Source organism: Coloeus monedula (genome assembly GCF_965178545.1).
Source record: "Coloeus monedula genome assembly, chromosome: 2".
Taxonomy (NCBI): domain Eukaryota; kingdom Metazoa; phylum Chordata; class Aves; order Passeriformes; family Corvidae; genus Coloeus; species Coloeus monedula.
The window spans coordinates 97,794,018-97,820,668 of NC_138782.1; the positions used below are offsets into that span (position 1 = coordinate 97,794,018).

A 26,651-nucleotide genomic window follows, 5' to 3' on the forward strand; every position below is an offset into this window, starting at 1 on the left:
AACTTGGAAACTGTAGCAAAATTAATTAACTGTAGTGAAATTAGGTCCTCTTTTAAAATATTTTATGTGTGAAAACAGGTGACATACAGTCAATATGAGTATACCTTTTGAATTCTAAGGTGGATACTTTTGATTTTGTAATAAGTAAATAAAACTAACTTTAAAAAGCACACAAGTGCTTTTAAACAAAAGTTATAATAGAGAACTAGATTAATCTGCTTTTGTCTGCTTTCCAACTTTTGAAACACAGAGGCAGTACCATGTAGATTTTTTTCTTTATAAAGGAGATGTGTTGAAGGACCTTGTCTTTTGAATACTGTGTTTTGGCCGACTTCCATAGTTTGGCAGATTTGGGAAGTGAAGAATCTAAATTGGATCTTTGTAAGCAGCTGATACTAACAGAAAAAAAAATGGTTTAATTGTGCTAGTTTAAGCTATGTAACAAGTGATTTAATGTGTTTTAATATGAAAGCAACCTCTTAATTTTATAGATCTTGTTAGAACACAGTAGGTGCTATTTCGTGTAATTTCTCCAAGAATGTGCTTGCCTGCCTTCCTTCCTTCCTTCCTTCCTTCCTTCCTTCCTTCCTTCCTTCCTTCCTTCCTTCCTTCCTTCCTTCCTCTCCTCTCCTCTCCTCTCCTCTCCTCTCCTCTCCTCTCCTCTCCTTCCTTCCCTCTCCCTTTCTCCCTCAGACTCAAAACAATTGCGTACAAGCTGAAACAACTCCCCTATATCCTTCACAGAAGAAAAAGAAGTCCCTCCTACCCTTGAAAATGGAAGCTTTTTGTCATTTCTTATGACCCATAATGAACTATCCTTTTTTTTTCTTTTGCTTTCATGGTTTTCTGGCTCACTGTTTTTTGGGGGGTTTTTTTTCAATTTTTTTTTTTTTTTCTCTCAGCATATGTTTTACATATTCTCTGCTGAAAAATATCTTGGATTACACGTTTTTTTCTTGGTAATAGAATATATTTTAAATACATTGATAAATTGAAATAAATGAAGTTAGAACTAGTTCTTAATTGCTTAATCTACAGAGTGGGTTTAGGTGTCACTGACCATATTGATAGTAGAAAACCTAGAACTTTGAATCAATGTATTTTGTAGCTTGAAAAGCAAAATAGATTGATAAAGAAACAAAGGAAAGGGAGACATGCAACATAGAGAAGGGATCTCCATTACATCATAATATGTATTTCGTGCTACATTTTTTATAGCAATTTTTAGGTATTATATCATATGCAGATTTAAAGTCCTTAAGTCATACTTACATTATACTAATCTAAACATATCACATAACCGCACAGAGAGCATTATGAAATATATTAATTTTCTTTAAAGTCTACAGCTTGAGGTTGTGGATCAAAATATGGAGACAGAATATCAACAGTAATTACTTTAAGATCGGTAAAGATTATTTCTCCTGGCAAATTCCATGCCTGTCAATGTTTGCATAATTTAAGACTTGTAGATACTATTACAGATATAGTTGATTTTATCAAAGAAAGCGTGCATATGGGTAATATTTAGTGACTTATAGTTAATAAATGAAATTACAATCAGATACAATGTGATGTATGAATGATGCAGAAACATTTATTAAAAGTATATATAGGTTTTATAATATTTTCACTATCAGATTAGAATAACACGCACCTGGATAGTCAATAGTATAACTGTCATGTGCCTGCTAACCAGTAACATAAGTGATCACATTCCTAATATTCACATCAGCTTTTTTTCCTTAAAACAAGTGCTTGTATAACAATTTTTTCTGTGAGCTACTGTGGTTCTGCTACCTGTTACATTTTAGAAACTTTGTTACATCTCTCCTGCCTTGACTGAATAGTCCTTGATCTTCTTAACCAAGTGGTCTTTGTTCTCGTGTTACTAAGCATTCTTTGTTGTCTTGTCCCAAAATATTAGATGTTTTTTTCATGTGGGGGAGTGAGAAGTATTTTTCTTTCATCTCTCTGGGCTGGGGAGGCAGTTCATGCTGTCAAGATGAGAGCAGGTCTCTGGAACTGAGAAGGTATCTGGAAGGCATTGAAGCAAGGAAGTGGCCTCTGTAGTCAAGAACTAGAGAGCTCTTTCAAGATAATACGATAGTATTTTTCTGCTTGAGATACTAAAATCAGTAGTTACTCATAGAACCCATGTGCTTTCAAGACTGACAGTGTTTTACTTTTCAGTTACCATAAGTGGACAAGCCATATCTGTTCTTTACACAAAACTGCTATGCCTTGATCTCTCATCAAGAATATGAGATGTGGCTTCATTTCTTTTGCTTCTAGAAAAGAATTTTAAATTTTATCTGATGCTTCCTAGCAGAATCATCATGCCAATATGGCCAAAGGCTCTTGTTTCATTTTGCATAAAGAATTAAAGATTAATTGGAGGTGAAGAAAATGGAAGTGAACATGAATATATTTTTCCAGTGTAGTAGTTTGGTGCTCACATGGTAACAGTGAATGTTGATTCATGAGTTATTTCAGAATTTTATTTCCCAGCTGTTTAATGTACGAGTTTCTTTGAAGTATTCCTTTTCCCTTATATAATGCCCTACCCACTGTCCTAAAGAGGTTAGTCAACATTTTTTTGCTTTGTGACTGATTTTCTAATCTCTCTGTGTAAGGCAGAAGTCGTAGGAGATGCATGTTCAAATTCCCACAAGCAAAGTGAATTGAATTTAGGTGTCACACATCCTGGCTTCTTGTGTTAATTACTATATAAAAAAGTAGCAGCAGTATCAGCTAGTGTAAATATTTTTAAAGAAAAACCATGGCTTTTCCCATACCACTCAGTATAATATTAGGGCCTTGAAGGGGAGAGATGCCTTTGCATATTCCTGCTGCCAAGACCAGACTCAGTATTGCATTTCATGGCTGCTGTTTTGAGTTTCTAATTCATAACTACGGGAAGCGTGGTCATGCAGTTCTGGACTTCAGTGTGCAGGAACAGTTAGAAAAATACTCAGTTGAAGTCCTTAGGACATAAGGTCTGTGTATCTGGTCATTGGTCACAAATGGTGGAGATTTCAGTCATTAGCACACTAAAAAACTCCAACAGTGTGGAGAGAAAGGAATTTTTCTATGGATGGGGACAACATTGCTTTGAAAAAAAGTCACCTAAATCTCCAGGCCAAGACATCAGGGGAGCTAATTAAACATGTCCTTGACTTGATATCCTAACATTACCAAAATACAGCTAGAAAACTTTAACCTGAGCTGTGACATGTTTTGTATAAATTGAGGAAGGGAAGTTACAAAGAAGGGCTTAATTTCCTTTGGAAGCCTCTTTCTGGGATCTGTATTGGCGATTTACTGACTGACACAAGACGAGGCAGGAAACTTGACTGGCCAGATGACATGAACAAGCCTTTGTCGTGATAATGAAGGGAATGATGGGGCCTGATGAAACTGCATAGCTGTCAGATATTTGCCAGGGATTTGAAAAGGGGTAACGTTCACTGAAAACAGAATATGGTTTTATAACTTGGGTTGGAGGTATGTGAGTGCCAATTTGAGTTCATAGAATTTTGCCATGTAATTGAAGTTTAGTAAATAATTCCTCTTGTTAGAACACATCTGCTTCTTGCGGAAAGTAGTATACTTTAGAAGGGTAGTAATATTTTAACTTTAGTTTGCAACTCTTATTATCCCTGATCTTATATGTCAGGACTTTTATTCACAGATTTAAATTACCATGGCTTTGAACCTTGGAACACAGACTTCTTGGATCAAGAGATGTGGCCAGTTCTAGATTTTGGAAAGCTCATTGTACACTTCCTCTATTACTGCATATGTCTTAGTGGTTTACATTCACTCACTGAAACAAAATGTAGAATATTGCATGAACATTAAGTAAGAAAAAGCCCTTTGCTTCCATATTTTTTTCTCTTCTTCAGCATTGTACTTGTGTATTTCTAGTTCTTTAAAAGAGGTAGATAATAAGATAATGATGCAGCCTAAGGCACCATTGTTTTTTTGTATGCGTCTTTACCTGGGCAAACACTTGTTTGCAGATGGCTTGAGTACTGGTGGCGTAAATGTTTTACATTAATGTGGCAATTATACTGGCATTGCTGTGAATTACATTTTATAAATTTAATCAGTTCCACCTTCTTCCTAAAATCCAAGACACAAATAGCTACATATGGATATGTACACACTGATAGGTACAGAGAGACCTGTATATGTAGCCATATGTAATAGTTATTACATACTTGACATGCTTTACCAAAGAAGTATCAAAATAAAAATCTAGTTTCTCAGTCTGCTACAGTTCTTTGAAACATTTAGACAATGTAAGGTGACTTTAAACATGTTAGGAATACCTTATGCATCCTACATTCCCCAACAAAGAAAGAGTTCACCTGTCTGAAGTTTGGTGGCAGGGGTTCTTATTCCCCAACACCCTTCTGCCTGTTAAATATAATGTAGCTCAAAACCTAAGCTAAGGAAGGGAAGATTATAAAGCTCTACTTTAAAATAGCAAATGAACTATAACTTAACGTGCTAGATCAAAGATCCAGTTTATTGGTTATTTCCTTTCTATTTTGCCTAAGGAGATCCCAAATGAAGAGTAGAAATAAGGATCTGTGTAAGATTGTAACTGCCTCATTCCCCCTTTCCTTTCTTCCCCTTTTCATTCTTACTTCCCTCCTGCCCCCTTCCCTCCATCCATCCCTGCTTCCCTCTCCTTCTCCTTCTTACTCCCTTTTTTCTTCAGTTTTATTGTAAGGAGGAAGTAAAAAATACACTTGTTTTATACTTTTCAAGGCAAGAGGCACATAAATTTGATATCTGTGAAGTTCTCAGAAAAGTAAATACAAAATGTTTAGACTGCTTATTTGCAAGTATAAAACATACATTTCTTCTTAAATATGTTGAAATCAATTCTTTTCTGATATATTTGCTGAACTATCTTTATACTATATTTTAAAAATTATTCTTTACACATATACTTGTTAAACTATATTGAGTTATACCTAAAACTGAATACCCTTCCCACTTCCTCAAATAGATGTTTTAATGCCCTAAGAACCATGAAAATCTATTAAACATTTTTAGAAAAAACACAGATTTTTTTTCTAAACCTATCAGTTCTTTGATAGGGTGTATATGTTGATTTATAATTACTATCTTTTAATTTGTTATTATTTTAACTGTTACATTTTTATGAAACTCTGAATGAGGTCAAAACATCTAATGATGTTTGGGTAAAAAAAACACAGTATATTTTATCCCTAGACTGAAAAATTAGATATAAATATAAATCTCATGCACTTGAAAAAAAGCTGAAGATTAATGGTTGGTATGTTAATGTTACTGTGGGCTCTTATAAGGTGTTTTTAGGTAATTTTTAAGTGGTTTAGATATCTGTTTGAAAAGTACACCAATATTATTTGCTTTCTGTTTGGATGTTTTCATTTGTGTGATGGAATTTACATTGCATATTTGGAATAATTTTATTAGTCTTTATTCAGAATTCAAACTGAGTCCATGGTCTGGAACATAACACTCCTCCTACTCTTTATTATTTTCTTTACTCGGGAGCTACAACAAGTAATGTCTAATGAAAGTGTCAATAGGTGCTTACTACAGATGGCTGTGAAAAAGACTCACCTACTTTTTACCCAGAACGGAAAAGATCTGTCTCCTTGGCTCTGACTAATGTCAATAAATGTTGGCTTCTTTTTTATTTTTTCATTTTATTCCAGGTAGAGAAAAACATGTTTGAATGCTCTTGATTTAGTACCAGAATTTTTTTTTTCTGCAGCTTATTGACTGCTTTTTAAAATACTTATTTATAAAGCTGAATACAGAAGTAAAATCAATAGTGTGTTTATTTGAAATGTTACCACAACAACTATATTTCAATAAAACATTCTATTTTTATGGTATCCAGGCTAACCTGCATTATTGGTTAGTCTGACGGGAGGACCAGGGAATAAGTTGGAGGTAAAAGCACATAAGAGCACGTAATAAACAGACACAGTGAAATGCAGGAGATGGCAACTTTGATAGGGTTTCTAGGAGTTGTTCCTACAGATGAAATCTAATAGAAATATACTTTTCCTAGATAGCCTGTTAGAGATTGCATAGAATCTAAATATTATTGCTAATAACCCATATTTTCTTGAATTGGATAATTCACTTTTGTTTTAATGTGTCTATTTTCTTTAGCTGAATGCGGAGCAACTGTCTCTGGAAATGAAGGAACATTGTTGTCTCCAAATTTTCCATCTAATTATGACAACAACCATGAATGTATCTATAAAATTGAAACTGAGGCTGGAAAAGGGATCCATCTTAGAGCCAGGAGCTTTCAGCTGCATGAGGGAGATATTGTTAAGGTAATAAGAGAAATAATTTCACTTTCTATGCTAAACATTCACATTGCATGAATAAATCTGTTTTTAATGCCAATTATCTTTATTTTCCTTCCACATTCTGATGCAAAATTAATGAATTCTAGGTGGATAGCATCACTGCCTTTATACTAGATTCAATGATTTGTACTAGATGCAAAGAAACTATAGAAGACATTGCGAGTTCAATTATATTTCTAGAAGTGTTAGACTGTTTAAAGTAGTTTAAATCTTAAAAGGAATCCTAAAATTTGAACTTGGATTTTGAATACCTAGTATTTTTTCTCTTTGCACAATATTTGTAAGTGTAGCACAGGGATTTTTGGTTTTTTCCCTAAACAGAAACTAACATTGCAATATTGGCTAAAACTGTATTTATAGAGGATGTCTGTCATTATTTTATGTTGCAGGTAGCCTTTGAAACACAGCCTAAATATATAGAGATTTTGAGTATGCACTTTTCTACAGCATGGTGATAAGTTGTCTTTTCCTAGTACTGGCTGTTGCATTCTTGTATGTACTGAAAATCATGATACTCATCTGCAGTGTTGACCATACATTAAATTAGTCTTTCAAATTTATGTCTCCAAATTTTCAGTTAATTAATACTTAAAATCACAAAGTATTCAGAATTCAGTTAGCAACTTCCTTTCTGGATATTTCCCAGCAACCCATTTAACATGTTAGAAATTGCTGTCTGCATTTCAAACTTGATTTTTTTAATTTGCACTGAGTGCTTCCCACAATGAGTTTAAAGACATAGTTGTTATGGATCAAATATTGGTGGTTATATTTTTATCCATTTTGTCATCTAAGAGCTTCCTTATGTAATTGTGACAATTCAATTCCTACAAAGAACGAGGCATTTAGAAATATGATGAATGTGGGGAGGAAAGAAAAAGCCTTCATTTAAATATAGACATTTATATCTTTGTTATTATATCTGTTCTTTTCAACAAGTACAGTCTGCATTTGACCATGAAATAAGCAAAACTTATAGTTTAGTTTATAGATTAGAGAATTACAATCAAAAGAACAGCATTTTCTCCATCTTTACCCACAAAATCATTGATAATAAATGCCACCATGTTTATACCACTGTATAAAACACTATAAGACCTTGGTTTGGCTTTTAGATCAAAGGCAATTGAGTAGGTGGGCAAAGTACATGGTCTGTATTGTCCTTCGGTCCCATTATCCATGGTCTGACAGTGCAGATCCCCAAAAGTATTTTTGCTCTGAACAGATGCAGAAGAGAAGAAAGAACTTAATTGCCCACTGAGTTGCTTGAATGTGGTACATAAGTCTCCCAGAAGCTTTGCAGTGCAGATATCTGGTTTATAAATAATTTAATAAAGTACCTAAAAATCAACAACAAAATATCCCTTAGAAATCCCTAAAGAAACATTCAAGAAACTCAGTTATCCTTCAGAACATCTCAGGAGTAATATCCAGTTACTTAGTGATATTCCCTGGAGATATAAGAAAGACTTGCCAGAGACAAAGTTGTTCTGAGCAATCTGTTAGATACTTTCTTCTTTTATAGATCTTTCAGCACAATATTTCAGAGGATCCAGAGGAAGCAAAGGCAAAATTTTGGTGATGTCTGAACTGCAAGGTCTGTTCTCTGTTTTGAGTCAGCTGGCACAGCACAACTTCCATTTATACAATTAAGCTCTCTTCTACCAATTAAGGTCTCTCTATAACCTGCGTTTATTAAAATAAAGTCTATTTCCTCTCTATTCCCATGCCAGGATGTCCTTTTACATATTTCCATTGGAATCAGCACTTTGGCAGGACTATGGACTTTGAAGCTTGCTTTCTTTCCTATCTGCACCCAAAATATGAGCAAATTCTGTTATGAACACCAGCCTTCTATCTTGTGCCTGCACAGAAGAAAGCTGCAAGACTGCCTTGCTGGCAGCTTGCAAGGGATGCACTAAGCTTAAGAATATTTATAAACCTTGCACTGAAATACAGGGCATTTTCCCAGCTCAGTATCTTACTCTGTTTTTATTACCGCAGGCCTGGGCCCTAGGGTATATCACCGTGTCCCGCAGCCATAGGGAGGAGGAGATAAGATCCAGCAGGCAGGAATTGTGCAGCAAGATTGATTTATTTAATTATTTTACAAACTCTTTTTTAGACTTTTTTCTTCATAGTCTAATTGGACAAAGGATCAGCCACCCCTTGGGGTGATTGGCTAGAAATCCTAAAACATCCATTGTCAAAATATTTTTCTGCTATACCATAAACAAGACTTTTCAAGGTTGCAGGTGGCTTGGTTGCTTACATGCCCTGCGACCTCTTCTGTGTGAGAGAAAAGTCTCTCACGGACTTAGAAAATAGCAAGAAAATCCTTGCTAGCAGCATTTTTGTATCTACATGTTTTAAAAGAAAAATCTGTAACGTTGCATTGGGTGTGGGTGCCCAGGCCCTGCAGCAGTGGGGGCTGTGGGGGCTCTGTGAGGGGAGGCCAGGGCTGCCCCAGCCGGACACAGCCAGTTCCAGCTGGACACAGCCGGTTCCAGCCAGACACAGCCGGTTCCAGCTGGACACAGCCGGTTCCAGCCAGACAGAGTGGGTTTCAGCCGGATCCAACCACCCACTGCAGGGCACAGCTGAGCCCACGGCCGGGGCAACGGCAGCTTGGGGGAAATGTATGTAAGAAAGGGAAAAATATGTTGCTCAGTAGTGCGTAATAAAGAGGGTCAATAAAACCTTGTAATAATAATGTAATAGTCCCAAGATCAAGCCACCAGGAGTGTCACACAAAGCATATGATGTTACTGTTTGAGGTAAGATCACTATGAACACCATGAGGATGTAGTGAAAGGATTTTGGAATGTTACCAATGTCAGCAAACTATACAGGCCTTGCCTCACTAGCCACCAAAGGAATATTTTAAAAGAATGTCCCTTTGGGATGATTTTATGCCATAAAACCTCTGCAGTTAAGGAAATTTAGTAAGTTTAGTTGCAAGTAATTTCTTTTTATTGTCAGAATAAGAAGCTTCAAGAAACTTTAAGAAACTCTAGCCAGCATTTCCTTCTCATTCAGGTGAGTGTTATACATTCGCACAGCAGGTGCAGATACATTAGCACTGTTATTGGAGCATTGGCCTCATGAATAACTGTAGCACTATCCTTTTCTTTTGTCTGCGTATTTTAACCCCAGCAAGTAAAACAAACACTTTCAATTCCTCAAAAATAGGGGAAACAAGGCATCCCGTAATGCTCTAGCGAAATTCATCATAAACACAGCTCCAAACAATGCTGTAATCATTCCCCACTGCCCCCAAGACCAGCTTCTGCAGTTTGACTACACCTCTAATGTTAAACTCTCGCATCTTGCACAATAAGGTGGGTCACTGGAACAGTCTCTCAGAAACAGTTTCTGGCCTATGCAGTTCCTGCTTTAATGCTTTCTCAGAGAAGATTTGTGAGGGTGTTAGTAAGTCTACATTAAGTGTGTTCCAGGGATGTACTGACAATAAATACCATTTAGACAATCAAGTTGTAGTGACTTGACTCCTACTCTGTCACTATTTAGTTCCTTTGAAAATATAATCTACAGCTATATATATTCAGCTCAGTATTCAAGTGGGAATATTGAGGCTGGATATTGAGATTGTAGTGTGTATGGAATGGCATATAATTTGCAAGAGTATTTCTGGCGTCAATAAGACTAGTGCATGAGGAAGGGTCAAAACTTGTTTTTAAGGAGAATGCATGCAGGTCAATGTCTGTAATTTGTGGGCAAAGAATTCTATAGCTGTGACAAAATTTGAACTTGAATTAGTGGGATAGAAATTTGAATTAAAGTAATAGAAACACTCTCACCATTTTGAAAGGACATATGACAGAAGTGAATACTTGGATTATCTCTGGTTTAGAGTTTATCCTTTCTCACTCACTAACATTTCATCTTCTTGGTCTCCCTGTTTTAACTGCCGCTTGAAGATTCATAATTCTTTAAAGTGACTGCTTATGCCAGAATCTTTATAATGCAGTCACAGTGAATTTGTTAGAGGCAAGAGGAAAAGCAGAATGTAATATTGTCTTTCATCTGTTTTGCCAAATATACCTTCTTTTTTCTTCATGACTGAGGAAATTAAAATTGCAGCATGTGAATTATATTTCAAATGGGTTCTCCTAAATAAGTTAAATGTATGTACTAAATATGGATCAGTAATGATAAGTAGCCTAGACTAGTTTATTAAATGTATTCTGTACCTCTGGAATCAGTGACATATGACATGACACAATGGTTGCACACAAGCTGTCTATTGCGAATGATCCTTGGCCCACGTTAATTAGCATGACAAGCATTGTTAAAAAAGTGTTTTCTTTCCTGGGATGGTTCAACCAACTTTTCAGTGTAGACAAGGGAGATTCAGTGCTTGTATTTGTCCACTAACAATGTTTCATTTTTTTGGAGTGGATATATACTTACTTATGTCTGCAACGGTAGCAATAGATGGACAAGTGTCGCCACAAATTGTCACAGCCTTTTTCTGTTTTGTTTTATTGTTTTTTGTTTGGTTTTGGTTTTTTACAGCTGCTTTCACAGTATCTCCTTATCTAATTTTAATTTCACAAAACACTCTTGTCATTTGGGTCTGGATTAATCTTGAGTGATTCTATAATTTAACTTCTGAATCCTCACGTAGGAGGAGTATCTCCAAGAGTCAGTGAGGTAGAACACTGTTGAAACAAGGTATCTGTAGTCTTTAGCTGGGGGGGGCGGGGTGGGGGGGTTTGTTTGTTTTGTTTTATAGGTGAATACAAATCTCTTTTTAAACGTAGGTGGCATTTTAATTAATGACAATTAATGGAACATTCCATTTCAAATGTTATCTCCCAGATCAAGTCTTACATATCTGTGGAAATAAATCTTATGGGGAACAAATTATTTACTTTATAAAATAGATTTTCAGATCTAATAAATAAAGTATAATCAGTCTGTGAAAGTGATATGTAGTTCTGTCCCAAGACAATGGTTAGAAGCTTGCAAGTAATTTTCCAGATACTCTTAGTATAGCTTAAAGTCATATTTCTTCCAAGAGGTGGACCTTAAGGATGTGTTACTGCTTGCATGAATCTTAAATACAACTGATTGTATCTTCTGAGACTTCTCTTCTGTGTACCTTGGTATAAGACAATCTTTGCATCAGTAATAAAGGCTGAATCTATTGTTCTATCAATGGCTAGCACAACATATTATTTTTCAAAAGCTTCTTTTAGAGAAGGTAATTATTTATATCTATGCATGCTTGTTAAAGTAAATATATGCTTTTGTCTTTAAAAAGTCTTTATGCGTGTTGTTTTTATTATTTTATTTTGTTAATGGCACTTGAGATGAACATTGGTACTTTCAAGACATTTACCTATTAATGGCACGCTGGTATTTTCTCCACAGCAAAAATAGAATTGCTTTTAATTGTTGGTTCTCACCTACAAATGTTGCAGTGGTCTTTCATCTCAAAAGAAGCATTTCTAAATTTTGTTAATAGATCTAACTGGACATTCAAATAGGAAGAACTGTCTGTGACTCAGATGTAGCAATTTAGATTGTTAAATGGGTCACTCCTACTTCTGTCTGGAATCAGCATGAATCCTCACTGTACCACAAGGTCTGCAAGAGGAGAGATGAAGATCCAGTGCTTGAAATATTTACTGTAATTGTAGCTTTTGCGCTGGTTGTCTCTAGTCACTGTAGGACATATGGGACATGGGCAAATTATCTTCCATTTCATATCAGAAACCAGCTGTTCAAGTTAATTTCTTACTTTTATATAAGCTGTGACATGATGTTTCATATGTGGTGTATATTCACACACTTTATATTGCTTATTTTTCCATGAGAAAGTACAGAAGATTAATTTAAAGAAGAAATTAACTTTTAAAGTTCATCTTGAGAAAACAAACCAACTAACAAAACAAAACCTCTGAAGGCTGTTTTCACACTTTGTTACATTCAAGGTTTTACAATAAGAAAAAATATTTTTTTACTGCCTAGGCAAGAGTTTATACTTGTCCTGTGTTGGTGAACAGTCAAAAAGGGCATTCTTAAAAATTCTAGGATTTCAAAAAGCAGATAGGTTGATATTGTTGAAAGTTTTCAGTAAAATAACTCTGTAAATATGAACATCTCTACAATTAATTTGGAACTAGACTCACATATATTTTTGAAAACTTATCTTTGTTAAAATCTATAATAAACCAAAATTGCTGCAAGCTTAGATCCTGAGATAAAAGGTAACAGATTGACTTCAATATCTCCGTTTTGCTGTTGATGCATCCAGACAGGAGAGAACAGAGTAGGCTGTAAGGGTTTACCTTCAATGGTGATTTCAGAACTTCTGTTGGCTTTTGTGAATAATTGAGAACAATCTGAGTTTATGAAACCTCAGAAGACTGAGTTGCATAAAAATATTAATTTATTTCAAGATGAGGTCACACAACTGAAAAGGCAAAAGAGTATAAAACACCTTAAGGGGGACAGAATTCTTAAGATTTCACTGAACTGTATAATCAAGGGGTATATACCTCTCAAAATACATATATTAAGGTTTTGGAGAAACTATTGGCAATACATTGCTAATTTTGGAATTATTGTATAAACGAAAATCTTTCAAATATTTAGATTTGATGTCCAATTTCATGCTCTTATTTCTTCAAGGTGTATGATGGAAAAGACAGTTCTTCACGCTCTCTTGGAGTCTTCACCAAAAATGACATGATGGGAGTTATTCTTAATAGCACATCTAACCATATGTGGATAGAGTTTAATACCAATGGATCTGATACTGACCAGGGATTTCAGCTGACTTATACAAGTAAGTAGCTCATAAATATGGTCTGATTGATTGCTTTGTGGGGAAATGCATATTTTTCAGCTGTAGTGATTTCTTCTGGAATGTTGAAGGTAATTTCCTAGAATCTACTGTGGTTAAGAGACTGAACTTTACTTGTCTACATGACTGGAGAGGTGTTAGTAATTTAAAAACATTGCCGAAAGCAAATTTGTAAGTTTTTAAACTAAGAATGCATGATTATTTTTAAGACTTAGTAGTGGGGTCGTGACATATGTGGGTTGAATATGTTAGTTGTTATATTGTAGCAGAAAACATACAGAAAGACAGTGTTTCCATTTTAAAATGGAAAGTTCGATCTCTTCAGTCAAATCAGACAAGAAAAGAAAGGAAAAGAAGAGAAAAGAGAAGAGACGAGACGAGACGAGAAGAGAAGAGAAGAGAAGAGAAGAGAAGAGAAGAGAAGAGAGAAAAGAAAAAAGAAAAGAAAAGAAAAAAGAAAAGAAAAGAAAAAAGAAAAGAAAAGAAAAGAAAAGAAAAGAAAAGAAAAGAAAAGAAAAGAAAAGAAAAGAAAAGAAAAGAAAAGAAAAGAAAAGAGAAAAGAAAACAAAAGAGAAAAGAGAAGAGAAAAGAAAAAGAAAAGAAAAGAAAAAAGAAAAGAGAAAAGAGAAGAGAAAAGAGAAGAGAAAAGAGAAGAGAAAAAGAAAAAGAAAAGAAAAGAAAAAAGAAAAGAAAAGAGAAAAGAGAAGAGAAAAGGAAAAGAAAAAAGAAAAGAAAAGAAAAGAAAAGAAAAGAAAAGAAAAGAAAAGAAAAGAAAAGAAAAGAAAAGAAAAGAAAAGAAAAGAAAAGAAAAGAAAATAGAAAAGAGAAGGAAATAGAAAAACAGTACAAATGAGAATAAAAAAAGTAATGTGTACCTGGGTGCGCACTCTTAATCTGGCCTGACTGTTTGTATATTATATACTGGAAGGAGACCAGAGTGAACAAGTTTTGACAAACAATGCACTTCCTTGTCCCACAGACTGTATGCAATTAATTGACTTAATTTTGCTGGCAAAACAATGAGTTTTTTATGGGAAATAACTCTGGGGATAGCTAGTTTGTTTCCAACACACATAAAGAGATATTTTGTCCAGGTTTCGAGGAATCTCCAAGTTCCCTTTACTTTCAATTTATTATCTTTTACATTACTTTCCATGAGTTGCTGTTGAATATTGCAGAGCAGAGCACCACAACATAGTGTGGCACAGAAATGGAATCATTGCTCATTTTAGTACATCTGATGTTTTCCCTTTGATTTGGAGCAAGCTGTGGAATAACTAGAAGTCGTTCACTCTCTCTTCTTTCTTTCTGCTGTGCCTAGTAAATCTGAATGTTATCCTACCTTTAGATGTTTTTTTTCTTACCACTGAAGAATGACTAGGGAAATCTACTCTGATTTGCCTAGAGAAATTGTAGATTTTTTCCTTTGAAAGAAAAGGAACCAAAGACCTGCTTTAAAAACAATCTTATTTTAAGGGCTCTGATTTCAAGGGTCTTGAAACAGTTCCTTTCAAATCCTGTTTCAGTGACAGTTCCACCTACTGTTTACAAATGTAATTTTGCTTAAAAATATAATTTTGTCTAATTTCTACATTCAATTACTTGATTTTGTTACACTTTATTTTGCAATTCTATGAAGATTTTCTCTCCTGCACCACATTTTTCTGTGTAAGATACAATAATTAATGTCTTAAGTCTTTTTTTCCTGACTGTTTGATTAGTTTTGAATCTCTGTTTTCTGTTCTTCCAAGTATTTTCACATTTTCTGAAGTGTGTAGACAGAATTTGACATAGTCTTTTAACAGTAATTTTAATACTGGGTAGAGAGGCAAAACTTATGTCTGCATAATATTTTACTTTTAAAAAAAATTTTGGTTGCCAAGTATCTAATTTATTTTATCAGATGTAATCAATTTGCAGGTATTCATGTTGAAAAGCTTATCTGTAATGACTTTTCTTTCTACTTTCTCTCACATGAGACAGTCCCCAGTTGTAAATAAAGACTAATTCTTTACTTCTCACATGTGTTTTCAGGAAGCTAAATTCAATATAATAAATTTTGAGATAATGATCATCTGACCAGGTGATTTCCTTCAACTATAAGTGTTATTTCCAAACCATTCAGTGTGGGTCTTTTCACTATTCATAAATTAATACAAGCAGAAGATTTATTCTTTTGCAGTGCTCTTTGAAAGCTGGCTGCAGTGCTGACTCACATTCTTTTTCTGAAAGAGTCCCATCCTAGTAATATTTTAGAGATTAGATATACCAGAAATTTATACTCATTATTTGATGGATTTGGAATTTTTTGGTGCAGCTACAATTTAGTTACTAAACAAATGTGTCCATTTTTCATTTGCTAAATACATGAAATGCAAAATGATAATTATCTTTTTGGATTAGTAAAGCTATAGCTTACAGTGGAATTAACTGAAAGTTTGCTCTGAAGATAATTTATTCACTTTTCAGATTGAATTATAATGCCAGATACTTTAAAATTGCTAAAAAAAAAAAAAAAATCAAAAAGTTGCTGGAATGTGGTCTCACTGAAGGAAATGAGAATTATATGCTAGAGTGAATGAAATTGAAAAATTAATATCATAAGACAGAGATAGGAGAATTGATGGTCTAATAAATCAGGCAATTAATTCAGGTTACTTCCTATCTGGTTGCTGAGTTCTTGCTACCCACACAGCGTCATCAACTGCCCTTAACTTTTGCTCTTTGTGGTACTTTTTTTCCTATTAATGCTACTGAAATTAAGAAATAACATTGCGGGGTATTATTAAAAAGACTAATGTAAAAGTTTGCTATTCTGTTTGTGTGCAACTACCTTTCCATCCTTTTTGATAGTGTGAATTTTGAAGATTATGTTAAATTTAAAAATACAATAGAAGAAAAATCTAATGATCCATGAGAACAGAGAAATGGATAAAGAAAATTTTATCTGTTTTCAGAATTTCATTACTGACATAATAAAATCAAATTTAATAAACTCAGCAACCGAGATGTTTATATAAATTGTAGAAATCAGAATATAAGCAGATATTAAAAGGAAATCTATAAAGAATTCAAGTGTTAAATGAAATCTGATGAAATTTCAGATAAAATCTTCTATAGAGGAAATTGTTTCAGCTAATACTGAATGGAAGCTGGAAATTATAGTTATGTTATTCTTTGTTCTGTAGCTATAAGATGCTTTCAAGGAAATGGATTTATCATGATAGGAAGAGTTATTTTTTACTAGAAAAGACCATGAAAACATCTGCACTCTTTCTCAAGTTAACTGTTTTGGGAAACTAAGAAATATTTTCAGTGAAAACTAAAATTACAATGATTTTATTTAAGGAATCTGCTTCAGAAAAATGGAGAATATTTTAGCCTGAAATTGGCAGAGTAAGTATATATGGAGTAAGAGTCATTGACATAGTAATTTGAGCAATAGCTGAATATGACTCTACCAGAGGACAAGAAAAATTAGGAAGAAAGAAGGAAATGTGTCTACTTTGTTTAAAACAAGTTTATATAAAGCCATTTCCTTATAGTGTGTTAAGAGGAATAAGGTAAAGTGTCCACTTCCAGTACCTCTGTACTTCTGTCAGAGGAAATGACTGTGAACATTTATATCTCAGTGCTGAGGAAATGACAGCATAAGCTTGATGACTTTAATTCCCTATGAGTAGAGGACATCAGTAGTGATCTCCATGTAAAATTTTAAGTGTATGCTTGTAGCCACAACTGACTCATGTGACAGCTGTTTTTTTCCCTTGAGAAAATGTCTGTTATTCTTTCATAATAGCAAGTTTTATAATTCATGGGATCTTTTTCCCTCCATCTGATTAGAACTTTTCTCCCTGAGACACCTCTAATTTCTGTAGGGAAGAGAAGATTAGATGCAGGGATTCCCGCAGCTAATTCTGTTCACTACTCAGTTATAAGACTTGGCCACTGTGGTATAAAGATGCCAGTGCTTTATGCTGTCATGTCAATGGCCTTTAACGTTAAATTGACATTTAGATAAAACCAAAATCTTTTTGTTGACACACAGTGACAGGCAGAAAAAGCAAAACACAGCTGTCTGGTAAAAGTAACAGACTGCAACTTTAAATAAGGAGCAATTCAGTACAGCTTCTGAATAACAAACAGGCATTCTCCCTGCCATGCCTAACCACTCCCCTATCACACAACAGGAATTTTAACAGTGGCTGTTTTCACTCATCATGCCCTGAACTTTGATTTGTGTCATGAGTGCTTCCTTGTTCCTGTTTAATCCTCCTGCCTTGAACATAGTCTCACTTTTCTTAGATTTTGGAAAAATGAAAAACAATACCTTCACACTTTATCATACGTGTCATATACAAATGTTTTGTGACCCTCTGAGTACTGCCTAATGCTGCTGCTGTATGATCTCTATGGACTTGTACAGATCGCAGATCACTCAGCACTGTACTGTACTTGCACAGTTTTCTCAGTAAAGTTCCAAAACATTTGAGAAGAAAACACTCTTTCCCTTCACAGTTCCAGCTAGAAATCTCAAAACTCATTTCTTTTCATGGTGCCTGATGATAGATGTCTATATTCATGATGTGTAAGGAACTTTACCGCTGTGTAGAATTGCTCTTTGGACTCTTTTCAGACCTGAGAGTTTTTACCATGTGCTTTGCACTGGCAGTTGCTTGTCTGAAGTAGCATGAAGTTGCTAGACATCTTCTTTAGGAGCAGCTTATCTATCTCTCTATGGCAATTAAATGGTTTCCCAGTCCTGTACAGTAAATAATAGAAGCAGAAGCTTCACTTATCTGCAGATTAAACCTTAGAATATATTTTAATAAGTCAGTGGAAGGGTCCTTCCTGAAATACTGACAGATATTATCTGTAGGAACATGCCTGGCTGCACTGGCCCACTCAGTACAATGTTCTGCCTCTCAAAAGACTCTTCTGTGTTTCAGAAACATGAAGAACTGCTTACAGACATTTTAAAGTCTGAAAATGATTAAGGAATTTGTGGTATACTCTGTAGCTAGATTTTGGATTTCTGAAGGCCTGTCACTGACCTGTCCCTGATTTGCTGCTCTAGACTGAAAATGAGATTCCATGTTAGTTCCTCAACAATTGTTTTTCATTTGTTTCCTCCACTTCCTTGTGATATGAAATTAGATATTCTCCTGCTCTTCTGTGTTAAGATGGAAGTGAGGGCTGGAAAAAATCTCACTAAGGATTTTTCTTCATGAAAATGAATGGTGTGTAGGCACAAATCATAATTTAATGGAAGCACCCTTAAATTTTGAATCCATGATAACCATTTCTTTCTCTGAAAGCAGAATCCTGCATGACTATAATTTCTTTCAGAAGAGTTCAGACTCCTGAGCTGTACTTCACTCCACAGAACTTAACACAGATTTAGGACTGTGCACAGATTTTTTTTTTTTAATGAGGTTTAATATTTTTATTTGCATTTATCATCCTTTATATTTAGCATAGTTACTAGTCTTGCATTATTCTCTTCATTGGTCTGAAGATAGACTTTTCATTTTAAGGAAAGAAATTTTAAAGTACATTTCTCAAACATGATGCACTGGTTTAGCATTCATGGTATTCCGTTACAGATGAAGATTTAGTTCTAATTTTCAGTTTAAGTTCTGTGTTATAATCATTCTTTAACCCTACTTCTTTCAAGGGATAGTGAAAGTTACTGCATGGAAGGTGAATCTGAATTAGCATGGTCTAAATTTATATAAATTATTTAAACCATTTATAATGGTTCATTTAAGAGAATCATGAAATTTAATTTAGTTCATTTCCTATTCTACAGTAATTGAAAATGTTAGAATGTCAGTGAAAATAATGTTCTGAAACTGCAAATTCAGACAATTACTCTAGCGCACAATTGGCCTCAAATTCAGGAAAATAGTGGCTTTGCCTCGGGGTGTATAATGTCAGTTTAGCAGAACAGTAATGATAAGAAGCTCTTCCAGTTTCCTTTCCATAATTAGTCTGTGTATAAGATCTGCTCCAAGTAGAACCTTTACACACTGTAGTAAAAATGTAAGACAAAACTAAAGGAAAATATACCAAAACCAAGAATTATTAAATGAGTATGTCTTAACCTATACAGGTATGACATAGTCCCAAGTCCTGTTAAGAGCAGTACCATTATGTGACTAACCCCAAATGAATGTAAGCTATATTGCATGCATAGAAAAAGCTCTTGTAAAAGAAAGTTAAAGTTGCAAAGTTGTCAGAAAGAAGGAAGATGTTAACTATTTATTCTTTTCAATTAGAAAAAAAAAGGTTTGATACGTAGGAGGTATCACATGTGGGAAAGGTAATTTGTTAAACGTTATTGATCTGGTTCTGAAAATTGTCAGTTGAAGGTGTCCTGACTTCTCTGTGTATGGTTCAGAGACTCTCATCTGCTTAAAAGCACTGAGTTTTCCCAGTGTTGTAATTCACATCTATTAGCAAAAAAAAGGGCTGCTTTTTAAAATCTCTTGTTATAAAATTTAGAATGCAGTTATGATTTGCAGGTGAGAAAGAGACTGGCTAGCAGAGATCACTGTAGGTGTCCATATGCATACGATGTTTTACATTTATATTAAAATTCTATCTTTAGAGTATGAACATAAGATTTTCCAGTAATGCCAATTCAGGTAGGCTTCTTAAGTGTACTTTTTTTCTCATCTGCTGATGTATTCATCCTAGCTAAAAAATGTGATTGAAATTTGCAAGCAGATTCCAGCTAAATTCATAATCTCAGGAGTGATGGCCTAAAGATTATATTGCTTTAATATTAAAGAAGTGATCATATTTGTAGTGTTATTAATGAGACCTTAGTGGGAAGAGTTTCCATGAATTTGTCAATGCAGTGGTTTGAATGACAGAATTTCTTTATCTTCTTTGCTACCTCAACCTAAACTTTTTCTGTCATATTTTAAAAAGAATCTATTTCTATGAAGCCATTATAGACTTTGTCATTATATATATGTGCAGCTGGATTTAATGAGTTTTAGCTGGGATTTGTTCCAAAAGTTTGCTCATTTCCCCTGTTTTTCACAAAAAGACTCCTGTTTATTTGCACTGAATCATTTCCTCTTTTCCAAGTTTTAGATGAGTAGACAGTAGAGTTACTGTTAATTTTTTCCCACTGCTATAATTACCAGAATTTTCCCATGATCAAAAATTCCTGCCTGAAAACTTAGAACACTTGAACAGAACTGCCAATATCCTATTGTTCTTTACCCCTGGCCTTCTTGCCTACATTGGCCTCATGTTGAATGAAAAATTATTATTGCCCATTTGGGATTATTGGCTCAACCCTATCTTTTGGGAAAGAGAGGCTTATAAGCAGTTCCTTAAGTCAGATAGATATCAGCACTTAGAAACCTAGGATGATTGAGTAATCCTTCTTGCAAGCTCCTTCTTGCTGCAGTTCAAATGTGAGATATGTTAGGTGCATCATTATTGATTTGCTGTTTAATTTATGAAAGTATTAACCATAGCAGTCAAATTATAAAATCTAAGCTACACAAATGTAAATGTATTATTCTGTTCCATACTTCTAATACTCTTACACAAAAGTACAATCTTATATAATATATATTGTAATATATACTTTATAAATTACAGTATATAATAATATAATATATAGCATATCATATTATATAATATAGTATATAATGTTAGACATTTCAAATAACTTGTGGGTGCCCCTGAGATCAAAGTTTGATCTTAACATTCTTCTGACTGATTTTTCCCCTTTCTAAAAGCATGCATTTTCAAGAAAAATCTAGAATTACTTTGTAAAGATTTTAACAGTTTAGATGTAACAATGTGAGGTTTTCTCCATTGCCTTTATTATATTAGGGAACTGTTTACATTTCAACAAATTAAGATTGGTGCCCTCAAACCTAGTTATTTTTTATAACTGAAGATTAGAAATAATAGGAAACAGATTTTTTTTCCATTCAGCTAAATTATGTTTCTAATGTTTCTAATTATTGAAAATAGTAAGAAAGTTATTTCAGAATAAAATTAAGATTATTCCTTCAAAAGTTTATGCATATTAAAATCACCCTGCCAAAACTATGTGTACGTGATATATGGACAGAATTAGGGATGCATGTAAAGAGAAGACTATTTGGAACAAAGATAGTTAAAGATGAATGCTATAAACCTATTTATTTCTAATCCTTCTGCTTCCATAAACTTTCTAGATGGGAAGAGTTGCTTGAAACAGGATGATGAAAGGTAGACAAGATTTAAGTTTTTCTTATTATTCAGTTGTTCACCACAGTGTACTCAGAAATTGATTTTCAGAAGTTCTGGGCACAATACCACTAGCCAGAATAACAGGCGGTGTGTGCATGTGATTCACCTGTCAGTGTGTGAAGGAATCAACATAGTTGGAGATGACAGGGTGCTTTTAACTTTCAGTCCTGTCTGTGCCATACTGCTTTTTATAAACTTGTACAATGCATTTTCCATTTTTAATCCATCCTTTACATTCATGGTGACTTCATTCCTCTAAGGATGAGTATTTTTTAAAAGACTGTGAGCAATGAATGAATTTGCAAACACTTAAGCATTTGGTATGTGTTAAGTCAAGGTACCTTGCACTAAATAACACAGGAAAAAAAGTGTGTGTTCATGTTATTTCTTTTTCTTTTATTTCCCCTCTCCCCCAAAAAGAATAAGACCAGTCTCTTCTAACAAGCCACCTACAGAATATTTTTAAGTACTGTCTGTATCAGTCATTTTCTCACTGATCATAAAAGACATTTTAGACATGGAGATCCTGAAGATATCTTTCCATAGATACTTGAAGTTAGAGTTCTTAAACTCACATCAAATTTCACCTTTAATCCCTGCATCTTCTATGGAGTATAAATTATAACTAATTATTCACTTGCTTGCTGATTGCAAAGCTTATTTTTATGCTTTCTGTATATTCTCAGCAGTCATCTTGCTGCAGGGACATATATTTGCATACCCATCTCTTTCAAATATTGTTATTTATGTATTTTCTTTCAATAAAATAATAAAAACCTGTCTTCTACTACCTGTCTACACATATTTAACTTGCTTCTTAAATTTGCTTCTTAAATTTTTATTTGTTTATGGGGACACTGTAGCTGAAAAAGGGAGAACAAAATTTTCGGATAGGATACATGGACACAAAGAACCTGGTTTGAAATTGGTGGGAAAAGGCCTTAGAACTTTTTGTAATATATTTATAACAGGAGAAAATTACAGAAAAATATTCTTTTTCATTTTATATTCAAAAGACCTGTTATTGACTACATGTCCTAACATCTCTATTTTACATATTTTACAGGTTTACATAAATTTTTTACATGTTGCTCATGTTAAGAAGAATTGCTGAAATTCCTATTAGAAATTATTATCCATTGAATGACTGTCTCATTCATATAGTCAGTATTAATTGCCAGTTGATTGCCAAACCTTTGAGAAATTAAAAGTGTACTTCTCAGTTTCCAAAGGATGCAAAGCAGGAGTTTCTGATACCTCACTGTAGCCTCATTATCCAAACACTTTTCTTTCTATAGATTTTTCTATCATTCTAATTAGGTAGAGATTTTGTAATTGGCCATTTTTCCTACACGTTTTTCCTACAGGTTTCAGGACACAGTTGCACATGAATAGTTCCAAGCTAGAATGAAAATGCCAAGAGCTCTTATTTTGAATTGCATTGATTTAATTAAATAGATTATGTTATAGATGTTTAGGATGCAACAACTGCAGAATGAGTATTTGTTGACATTTACATGCATTTAGAAATACATTATATACTCTGAACATTAACTCAAGTATCATTTCATATTTTTAATTACTCTTTGACAGTTCAAAAATATTCTGTGTTAAACATATAGACTACACTTATGAGCTTAAATGACTTAAGATTAGGCAACTCTAGAAGAGTTGCTGGTGTTTCCAATATTTTCATATTACCTTTATTTTATAATAAAACACATTAATATTTCCATGCATGTATTGAAATAGGATTTTTATATGCACTTTTCCTTCTTCTTTTGAAGTCATCCTGAAATCTGTTCTCTCATCACTTTCATGAGCTGAAGATAGGTTATACATTATTTGTGAGTTCTGTGTTCCGTGGCAAGCAGAAAAGAAAAGACAATGCCTTTTCACAATGGGCATGGGCAGAGCCCACCCAGTCTAGACTTACAGTATAGTAAGTAATATAATGATTAGAGATTATTAAAGAGTATTTGGCATCCCTTTGGTGTTTAATATATAAGCTGCAAAACCCTTTTTGCATTCAAAATAATTAACTCCTCATGGTTTATCTGCAAAAATTTTCATTATCTGTGAAATTTTCTTAGCGATTCATGGTATTTTTGCTGTATTTCCTCATATGTAACAAACAGTAATATTAACAGGAAATTATATTAATATAAACTTATTTATCTAAGACAAGATTATTGATACTGTTGATCTACACCTACATGCTAAATTTTTATGTTTTCAGAACATGTTCATCTTTAGATTAGACATCTAAAGTTTTTAAAATAACCCAGCTGGCATTTCTTTTAAAATGTCTTTACAGTTTTGTCTGGAGGCTTTCTATTTAGAGTTCTTACTACAAAATAAGAAGTTGATGTCGAATACAGCACAGGTTCGTACTTTGGAATTTACAAGAAGAAATTCTTAGTTGGCAGTTACAGTGTTCTGGGATCATATTTGAGGCCAAGGTTCCATGGTCTTAAAAATGAATTGGTGCAGCATCAGGGTGCCCAGCAGTGCAAATCTGAACTGGACCTGGCAACAACATGATTGAATTCCTGTAAAATTAACAAGAGCATACAGAAGAAAACTTACAAGCATTTCGTGCTTTTATGGTAGTTTTATATATGGTTTGGCAAAAAGTCAGAATGTCCTTGACAGAAAATAATGAATTCAACATAGCTGTAAATAAAGCTAAAGTGTCAAAAGCACTTGAACAAATTAGCATAATGGGACCACAGTATTAAGGGCTGTGATGTTACATTTATTTTATTGTCAGTTCAAGTATTTCCTCTTTTTTAAAACTGTTATCTTCCATCGCCATAAGTACAGTTTTAATTGTCATAGTACATTTTTTGCAAAACCTGAACAATGTTTACCAAGCAAGAAAGATAATGAAAAGAAAAAGAAGGAATAAAACCCTGCAGACTAATTTCTTGGTTTATATTATGATCCCTTGTAACAGTGTGCTTATATGTTCTACTAAATCAGTCATAATGTAATATGCATCAACATACCTTTGTGTAGAAAGTAAAATTTGGATGAGTACCATAACTCACAATTCAGAGTGTCTTTGTTGCTTTTGTCCATTCATAGAAGTCTTAGTGTTGAACTGAAGGTTAGAGTTTCACATTAGGGACCAAAAGTGCCTAAAGGTTGGTAATGCACCTTTTAGGTGCTTACATTTTCATGTGTCTGGCTTTAGGAGAGTGATTGTTTCAAAATACTATAGGACTTCTCCTAGTAGGAAATTACTTGGTATAGATTACTTACTTTTCATATAGCCACTGTAGGTTTACATGCAGTCTAAATGCACAGGTATATATATACTAAAACTGTGTTCTTCCTTTCAAAATGAGTGAAGGGAACATTTGCAGATACCTCGGGATGTTGTCAACTTCAGTTATACGTACGCAGTGCAATACAGAATCCCTGAAAATTTCCCTTGAAGACACAAAATGAACACTCTCTTCTTCATATTGACAACAGGCTTTGGAGGGCACAAACTTGAAGCTGAACTGAAAGTTGTGCTTCATGGATGCGCATAGCATATTCCGCCCACTAATGGACAAAAGCTAGTCCAAGGTAAAAACCCTTGAGTGCAGATAGTGTGGACATCATGTCTTCAGCTTCATTGTTTCACTGCCCAGATTTGCTTTTACTATACTGCACTGCTTACTAATGCAGCTAGTACCACAGTGCCCATCATAATTAAACTGAGTTGAAAGAAGCTGTAATTAACAGTCTACATATATTTGCAGATGTCAATAATTTTTGCCCCTACAACTGATATTTCTACATTCCTGATTATTTACATCAAATATGACAGAGTAAATCACATTGGACAGTGCCAGAAGGTCACAGCCAATCATCAAGATATATTCTGGCTGTTTTGGTTTTAATTTAACGGGCTTTTATGCATTCATTGTTCTGACAATCCTATAATGGAACTCAAGAATAAGATAACTGGTAGCAATTTGCCACTACAATAATCTTTCTCAGCAGTAAGAATCTTGGCAGAATTTTTCTGATGCTGGCTTGTTGCAATGTCAGGTAAACCCGAGTACTGTGATTGTGTGGAACTCGTGACCATATTGCCCTATTGTAAAAGTTCACAGCATCTATTTTAACACTGAAGTTCTGTTGCAACATTTCTACAATGACATTTCACAACAATATGATCCTTTATGACAAATTACTCCAGGTGTACAAGAGCATCAGGGGAAAAGGGAATGAAAAGTTCTGTGTTTTGTGTATGAGAGGAAGGGAAAGAGACTGAGAAAAGAGAGCACAGGGCAAGATACTGCTGTGTTTGCACATGGTGAACGGCACCTACATGCATGTGAAATACCCCAATTTTTAATAGGCTGTCTGATAAACAATGATAGTCTTGCTGGTGTAGAAATGTAGTGAACATGGGGCTGAAAATTATGTACTGTCATTCTTACAGTTTTTTTCTAGAGTATTCAAAGTGCCATTTAAAAAATTTGGCATTAATGCCAGCAATTTGTTAGTTGGATGTTCTTGCAGGGAATATTTTTGAAATACAAAAAGCAATAATACTTTTTATTATGCCACGGTGAATGTTTGTATCTATTTTTTTTTCCCTAGGCATAATATTGTGCAAACAAACCTAAAAATTAAGAGTATTGTTCGCTCTTCATGAATTATCAATATCATATCAATATCATATCAATATCATATCAATATCAATATCTGCCTGAAAACTTACTGCTCGCCTCTTCATGAATTATCAATACCTAGCAATTAAAATGAAGGTGGTCTTTTTGATAGAAATGTCTGTATAATCTAAATAAACCAGCAAATAATGAAGGGTTTAGTGTGTCAAGGATATTTAAATTTAGGTTTTATATTTTTGTTTCCAGTTAGATATTTTTATTTACATGTTATTTTTTAATTTATTTTGTGTGAAATAGGAAATTAAATTCTGGTACTTAACACAATGAGTTGTTATGTTTTCTACAATCATCTTATCTAACACTTTACCCCAAATAAATATTTGATTTGGGTTTAGAATGGACTGGCAGAAAATCTTAACTCTTCTGTTGCTCCCACAGAGTCTTAAAAATAAGATTTAAAAAATCTATGTATTTCTGGAAGGGACTTCATAGCCTTTGACACATGTACAGGCTGAA

General features: G+C 34.0%; 1 protein-coding gene across 1 annotated transcript in view; it reads left to right on the forward strand.

Annotated features, from left to right (window-relative positions):
- CSMD1 (CUB and Sushi multiple domains 1) overlaps positions 1 to 26,651 on the forward strand; it is a gene marked incomplete at both ends in the record, with an annotated part of 1,098,128 nt that overhangs the window by 879,510 nt on the left and 191,967 nt on the right. The window contains 2 exons of the mRNA XM_082276664.1: positions 6,190 to 6,359; positions 13,059 to 13,215. Of these exons, the coding sequence (XP_082132790.1) occupies positions 6,190 to 6,359; positions 13,059 to 13,215 (327 nt within the window). The remainder of the gene's footprint in view (positions 1 to 6,189; positions 6,360 to 13,058; positions 13,216 to 26,651) is intronic.